This window comes from Helianthus annuus, chromosome 14, assembly GCF_002127325.2.
Source record: "Helianthus annuus cultivar XRQ/B chromosome 14, HanXRQr2.0-SUNRISE, whole genome shotgun sequence".
NCBI classification, from domain to species: domain Eukaryota; kingdom Viridiplantae; phylum Streptophyta; class Magnoliopsida; order Asterales; family Asteraceae; genus Helianthus; species Helianthus annuus.
The window spans coordinates 73,452,103-73,460,456 of NC_035446.2; the positions used below are offsets into that span (position 1 = coordinate 73,452,103).

Genomic DNA, 8,354 nt, shown 5'->3' on the forward strand with positions numbered 1-8,354 from the left:
TTCTTCTTATACCCCAAACCAGATTTCATGTTTTTCTTCTTAGAACCAGGTTTGTTATAGGACCCTTTGAAACCTTTACTAGCAAACTTCGACATTTCAGACTTCTCAATTTCAACCATCTTGAAAACTTTGTCAATTTTCTCTGAAATCACATTCTGAATCGGGAAAACCACATCCAAGGATAGTTTGTCCGATCCAATCATGGTATAAACCAATCCTTTTGAATCATCATTCAAATTCTTCTCAGATTTCGTGTCTTTCAGATATCCATCATAAAGATTTCCTTCATCTTCATCTTGTGATTCAGACTTACCTTTTGTAGACTCATCTTTCAAAACACTATCAACCACCTTACATACCACCTCTGAATCATCAGCATCATCAGATTTGGTGTAAGTCACATCGATACTGTCAGGTAATTGGTCAACTATGTTCAAACCCTTTGCCACCTTTTCCTCATCATAAAAAGTATAATTGTCTCTCAATGGTGGTGGTACCTGATGATATTCTGAACCAATACCCTTTTTACAAACATTAGTATCTTTGTTATCAGGTGTGATATTGAAAATACGTTCGAGAATGTACAAAGAGTCATGATAACTTTGAAGTTTTGTAACAATCTTTTCTTTTTCAGCCAAGACTTGTTTAAGATTAGCAATTTCATCAATACGCTTGTTCAATTCAATTTGCTTTTCTTTAAACTGACGTTCATACAAATCTTTAGTAACTAAAGTTTCAGACAAACGTTGATCAAAACTCTTGACTTGGCTCTTCAAAGTATCATAAGCTTCTTGTACTCTCTGACTTGATTGTTTTAAAGAATCATATTGCTTTTGTAATTCTAAAAATTTAGATTCTTTTTCAATGCAAACAACACATTTTGTAGAACATTTTTCTTTCAAAACTATATTTTCATTTTCAAGATTTTCACATTTTTGTGTTAATTTCTCGACTCTTGATTTCAAATTTTGTTCCGATTCAATTCTTTCTTTACATTTTTCTTTTAAAGCATTTTCAAGTTTATGCATTTCAGCATCTTTTGTTTTTATTCTATCTTCTTTTTCAGTACAGTTTTTGCATTGTTCAATGCAATTCCTGCACTTGTTTTCTTTATCCACAATCACTTCATCATTTAATGAGTCAGAAAATTTTCTCACCTCAATGATCGACGACACATCGGCTGCCTCTGTCTTCTGTATCTTTTCAATCTTCTCTTCAGCATCAATCTTTACCACAGCCTTGACTTCTTCAATCATTTTCTTCAAATCTTCTTCTTTTCTCCTCTTCATCTCTACCACCTTCGGTAGACTTGCCTCAAAAATCTCTTTCAATTCTTTCATGAATTCCACCAAATAGTTTTTGTCAGAGAGCCTTTTTGTGTTATAAACACCTTCACTTGGAAACGCATTAGTTACTGCATCAAAGTCAACTTTCGCTGGATCAACCACCGGATTACCATACGGATCCAAATAACATTCCAACTCTTCACTCCACCTCTCAGCTCTCTGTGCTTCTTGAAACGGAGCATACAACTTGCCAATCTCCCATCTTGCTCTGTCTCTTCTCCACCATCTATCATGCTCTTCTTTTGCCATGTTCTTATATTCGTGAATTACCTGAAATTCAATGACTTGTAGCAACCAAACAAACTGAATCAGTTAAAACAATATCAAGTAATTTTTGAAATACACTAATACTCGATTGTCGTGTAATAATCTTGACACTTGAACGAGATCAGATTGATCGTATGAGCGAACACTAGTTTTGACTAATGAGCAAAACGAATCAGAATGTTCAAATAAGCGAACCAGGATTTTGACACATAAGCGAACCAATCAAGTTGGACGAATAAGCGATCCCAAACTATGTCGTATGAGCGAACCAGACTATGTCAGATAAGCGGTTCACAACTGTCTATAAAAGCGGTCCAAAGATGTACTACGAGCGGTTCATAAACGCGGACCAGATGTTGTTCGTTCGAGCGAGTCAAAAATGTCTGAATAAGCGATCCAATGTATGGTCGTTCGAGCGGGCCAGGTAAATCAATCACGAATTTTGAGCGGTTCTAACTTGTTCAAATGAGCGGTTCCAACACGTTTTTGGAGCGGTCCAGACTTCAAATGTACCTAAAAGCGGTTCAAACTATGTCCGAAAATGCGAACCTACATTCGAAGACTGTTTTGTCCATTTTTAGTTCGAATTTTAGCCTGAAATTTTCAAGGGTTTGTTATTGTCCAATAATACACGTCCTGTGAAAAATTCGTCCGATTTTAACCGTGGAAACTCGTCTAAATCGAAAAAGAAGGTGTAGAAGACAGAAAACGGATCAAATTTGAGCTGAACTCTTCCTCCTGAGCTCTGATACCACTTGTTGGATCGTCGTTGACCCTGAATGAGTCGATCAGAAGAGTCGTTTTCCAATTCAAAGGCGGAATCAGTGAATTAGACGCTCAAACTAAATATAATGCTTCACTTTATTGATTCTGATAATGTTTACAACCTGGAAGCAATTCGGCAGCACTTCGTTACAAATTCCGAGCCGTTACAAATGAATCAACCATGCACCTATTTATAGAATTCTGGAACCACTTATACGTACATGACACAAAAGCGATCCAGGTATGTTGTGTGGATCGCTTTTATGGACAATGTCCATATAAGCGGTCCAACATGCTATTTAACCACTTCTCGTTTCTCGAACCTCGTGCACTGGTTATTCTAACCTATCCTATCCTATAACATGATACAAGACGAAGTCAATAGACGTAATGCACCAACAATATTCAAGATATGCAATTAAAAAACATGAGGATGGAGATAGTAACAAAATTGTTGTTGTCAGAGCAAAACGTGTACATATGATCTATTATGGACCTCACAAAAGAGACAACACGTGGATTAAAAGATAAAAGAGTGCAGTAGATGTTAGACAAAGAGACATTGAAGCAAGAAGAATGTTGGAATATGCTTAACAGATGGAAGAAAGAGTATAAAGTTTGAGGTTATGGGTTACGAACTAGTAATACATACGAGCGTTTAGGTTACGTATGGGGTTTCAAGTTACAGGTTACGTATGAGGTTTCAGGTTACAGTTTCAAGTTTCAGTTTCAGAAGGTTACGGTTTCAGCAGGTTATGAACTATCGGAACTAGAAATACGAATGTTATATGTTGGTGATTCATGAACATGAAACTAGTATTTTATTTTTGTTTTGTTTTGTTTTGTTTTTGTTTTGTTTTTTTTTTTTTTTTGACGTGTTGAATTGATGTGTTGTGACGGTAACAAGTGGGTAGCCGTTGTGATGAGGTCGTTAATTTTGGTTAATTGTGGTTGGCAGTGATCTATTGTGAAGCGGGTACTTTTGGTTGATGGCAGTTGATATTTGTAGTTTGTATTGGTTGTTGTTTATGCACATGTGTATTGAGATGGTTAAATTTACAAGATGGTTGTTCATGCATGTTAGTAATGGTTAAATGCATGTTAATAATATATAATGTGTTACAAATGGATATGATTGTTAATATATGTTATATTATGCTGTTTAGTAAATAAAATAATGGGTATACGCATGTGCATAAAGTGATACAACGTACATTTTTGTAATATGTAATGTATTACATGTAATGTATTACGACTGGATATATTCATATGTAAAGTATAACAAATGGTTATATTCATTATTGTAGGATGTATTTTTTTTTTCATATTAGTAACCATATATTACTAACCATATGGAGTCAAACAGTAAACACGTATGCACATGTGCATTTTTTTTGTCACATTAAGATTGGTATTGTATGTTAGGTGGGTAGTAATAAAATTACATTATGTTAGGTGGGTAATAATAAAATTACAAAGAATTACATGTAGTATATAATTGATAACAAAGTAGAATGATGGCAACCATGAATATATGAAAAACGCATAAATAGTCCATTATATATAATAACAAAAAGTAACTTAAGACGCGTGTAAAGGGTTGTAACACCCCGAAAATATAAAACTTTATATTTGAATTATAGAGTATTAAATAAACAAGAACAAACTAACTAGGAATAAATAACCTAGTTAGTTACGAGTCTTATGATGCCAAATAAGTGGATTGAAACTCCTAAATTAATCAATAAAACAATAGTTAAGGGACCTAAGTTGATAAAATGGAAACTTGAATGATTAAAATAAAAATAAACCACACCAAACACACACTTAGGTGTGTCTGGTCGATCAAGAACACAGGGGCGAACAAGAGCTCCCAACCAAACCCTAGTCTTGCAATTTTCACCAAATTGAGGGCTCCAATTTAGTCTAAATTGATTTTTCAAACACAAATTCATGATCACCTCGTTGAACGGATCATAAGGTATGCAAATTTTAGTGTTTTTGATTCATCTCAAATTCTAGACAAATTGTAAAATGAAAACTTATAATGAAAACAAGTTTAAGAATGAATACTAGTTGATAATTTCAGGAATCATGTCTAAAATTATGAAATTTATGATAACCCATCCATAGGTTAAGTGGGTTTTGCAAAATAGGATGAATACTAGAATTATAACTATCACAAGTAGCATTACTTGGTATCTATATGAAGATTTTAATGTTTGTATGCATGCTTGACATGATGGAACCGAAATGTGTGAATAAAACTGGCGAGAATAACAAGTTATGAACTTCATTCTAGTTAGATAAAAATCAGACCCGCAAGGTGTTCGTTAAAATGCCTAAGTGAGGATTAGAATGTTAAAAATCGGATGAAAACACATGTTTGATTTTTATAGCGAATTATACGTTAAGGATTATGAAAAGAGTTCTAAATTGGTTGTGAACTGAACTCTTTAGGCAAAGAATCTGGATCGTCGAGTGGACAAGCCGGAGGAGATACGCGTTTGAAGGGAGTGCTCTAAAGGTACGTGACTTTGGTCCCGTCACATTACGTATAAACGTTAATTTTTTAGCTTGTTAATGGTCTCATAATGTAGAATATGCGTTTGACGTGTCATTGAAGTGGCGAAGCTCACTCGAAACTCAAACGGGTCAAAATATTAGTTAAAAATAGTTTGGCTTGACATTAAGGCGAGGATTTCCACTCGTCAACCAAACGGGTCAAAACTATGTTCATAAAACGATCTTGTGCGTAGAAAATTTAAAGTCTCGTATTGCGTTAGTGCTAGGTAGCAATTTAGCAATGAATGGTTATATTAAGCCAAGTTATGAATCCATGTTATCGGGTCGAATGGTAGAAATTAAATGCAGGAATTTCATAAAGTGGCATGCTTGTATTTTTAGAAAACAAGCATGAAATTCGAATGCGAGCGTAAAGCCGTGTAATGGTACAGATATGCCAAGAATTGCAAGCCTGGGGAACGGGTGAATGAGTCTAGAATGACCAAGAAGTGTATATTGAACAATATGCACATTAGTTAATGGGTCGAATAATCGAAACAAGGAATTTTTGAACCACACGATTGTAAACTGTTTTCCATTAAGTGAAATTTACATGGTTAGATCCGTAATTTTAATACGGACATATAGGAAAAAGAATCGGCTAAAACGGACATGTAGAATGAAAGTTACGTTAGTTTAAAGTTTGACCATGGAAATAAAAGTGCTGGGCAAACATACAGCACCAAACAACAAACCTTCTGCCGAAATGAAGTCGTCGCGCAACACGACGCCAAACTACTTTCACCGTCGCGCGACGCGACATCCGTCGCGGGCCGCGAAAACCAAAACGTGATTTGTCGCGGGGCGCGACAGACCTAATTTGCTACAATTCTTGTTTTGTTGTCATTGTTTGGCACTAGAACTTGTATTTACATATTGTTATGTTGTCAAAACTGACAATTGTTATGGTTTTGACTTTAGTTAATGCTCGTTTCAATTCGGATGCCGATCAAGCCAAGGAATCAAGAACCGAACACAAGTTTTGAAGCTTCCGCACTAATCTAATTAAGTTAAACGATTTTGTTTTTTTGTAAACACTACTAAATGTTGGATGTTGTTAAACTAGTTAGTTGTCTATGTTTAATTATTATAACGAAGTACAACTTGGTTATTAACTAAGTTTTTGTTGATCATGCATTTGGTTTTCAAAATTCCTTATTTTATGATAAAATAATGGAATTATAAGGCGAGTGTTACAAGTTGGTATCAGAGCTCAAGGTTGTTAACAAAATGTGTTCGGTTCAAGCTTGATCAACATCCGATAAGAGTTAATCATTTTAGTAGGCTTATTAATGTAGAAGAAAAATATAAATTGACGTGCACGGGAAAAGTGTGTTAACACACTCAAACCCGGAAGGTGCACTAAATGAGAACGGTTAAAGCAAGTTGCGAACTTGGCTAAGCCAAAGCAAATAAAGTATATGTTATAGATGAATTGTTTAACGATTGGTGTAAACGTTTCAGTTTCAAAGATGATGGAAAAAGGTAATGATGATGCGGTGCCGATAGTCACCGAGCAAATGAAAGAAGTAATTGCTGAGGAAGTAGGAAAGGCAATTGAAAATAGCCTATCCGGTTTTATAGATAAGATTCAAAACATGGTACTTTCGATAGTCGAAGAAAGGATCAAGAAGTTGGAAGATAGTACCAACACAGCAAAGGAGAAATCTGGAGAGCGCAAGAGCTGCTCGTACAAGGAATTTATGGCATGTAAACCGCCACTTTATAACGGAGAGGTGGATCCAATAATATGCCAACGATGGTTAAGTGATGTTGAAGGGGTGTTTGAGAGAACCCACTGCGACACAAACGACTTCGTAGCTTATGGTACGGGTCAGCTGACAGGTTAAGCAAAAGACTAGTGGGATAATAAGAAAAAGGAGATTGGAAGCGAAGCGGCAAGGGCAATGACATGGGACGAGTTTTAGGTACCATTCCTTAAACACCACAGTCCCAAGGCAGTTATCAACCGGATCAAGGAGAAGTTTATTCAGCTGAGACAGAAAGGTGAATCTATTGATAAGATCACAGGGATCTTCCTTGACAAACTGAGATTTTGTGATGAGTTGGTGACGTCCGAAGAACAGAAAGTGTATTATTACTATAATATGCTAAGCGCAGAGTATCGGGAGTTTATGACTCCCACGAAGTACGAGACTCTCACTGAAATCATTAACATTGCTCGAGAAAGGGAGATAGAGCTGAAAAAGCAAATTGAGAGAGGTGAACGAAGGGCACAGACTGTTAATCCAAGCCCTGCAAAGAAAGCACGAACCATGGAGTCGTCAAAGAAACAGGAAAGGAAAGGCGGAACGCCAAGTTGTAAGGTTTGCGGGAATGGGCACAAGGGCGAGTGCCGGTTTAAAGATAAGCCATGTCCTATATGCGGGAAGACAGGACACACGGCTGCGTTATGCCCGGGAAAAGTGTCGGTTTGTTATAAGTGCTACCAGCCGGGCCATAAGAAATCAGAATGCCCGGAGTTTGTCGGGAAGAAGGTGTCACACCCTGGCTTTGCGGAAGCGTGGTTCATTTGGTGTGACTTCTTAATACCATAGCTTAATCATAACAAAGCTATATGAAAATAAAACCATGCAAGATCATCCATTGATTTAAGTTTTAAAACATAAGTAACACAACATTGTCTTAAGGCGTTGACTCAGGCAACGGAACTTACAACCTAATAACATAAAAACATTGTTTAAAAGACACAAACATCAACATGAAATAAACGCAGTTTAAGGACTGTGACTCGTCCAGGTAAAAGTCACATCCCCTAAACTTGGATGACCTTGAACTCTTATGCAGCGGGAAAACGTAACATACCACGCCAGATCTTTAGTTCACTGAAATACATGTAAGTTGGAAAAATCAACAATAATGTTGAGCGAGTTCATGTGTAAGTGAGTAATAAAACCTTTGTATGTATAAAAATCCTGGTATGTAGCAGATAAGGAAAAAGAGATCACCAATGGTTTGCAAGGCCATTGATATGTGTGAAGTGCAAGCAGGAAGACTCAAACCTAGCGGATTTTGCGTTGGGTACAAAGTCACCCCGAGGTCCGTTATGCTGGGCCTGGGACTGGGCTCGCTACACCCAGATAGATCTACCGCTACTGTCCCTCGGTCCTACAATGAGGATTAATGGCCTCAAGTTGCGCCTACCCACTCACATGATCTAAGTAGTAACCCTCCTTACGCTAACCATACCATGTATAAAGTACTCGTAAATATAGTAACATGTATTTCACCCCCGCAGTTTAGAAAACTGAAAACAGTTAAGAGAAAAGGGGGACATGAACTCACAGTGGTGCGTCTCTATCAAGAAAACTCCTGATCAATCTGCTGTGCGACGACCTACACGTACTAACTTCTATTAGACGGACGGCCGTGCCTTAGCTTAAGGTTTAA

The 8,354-nt window shown here is 36.8% G+C and overlaps 1 protein-coding gene across 1 annotated transcript; it reads left to right on the forward strand.

Moving 5' to 3' along the window:
* The first annotated feature begins 6,373 nt into the window (after positions 1–6,373).
* Positions 6,374–7,627, forward strand: LOC110906777. Its single transcript, XM_022151856.1, has 3 exons — positions 6,374–6,788; positions 6,906–7,441; positions 7,595–7,627. The coding sequence occupies exons 1-3, from the start codon at positions 6,374–6,376 to the stop codon at positions 7,625–7,627; spliced, it is 984 nt and encodes a 327-aa protein (XP_022007548.1).
* The last annotated feature ends 727 nt before the right edge of the window (positions 7,628–8,354 follow it).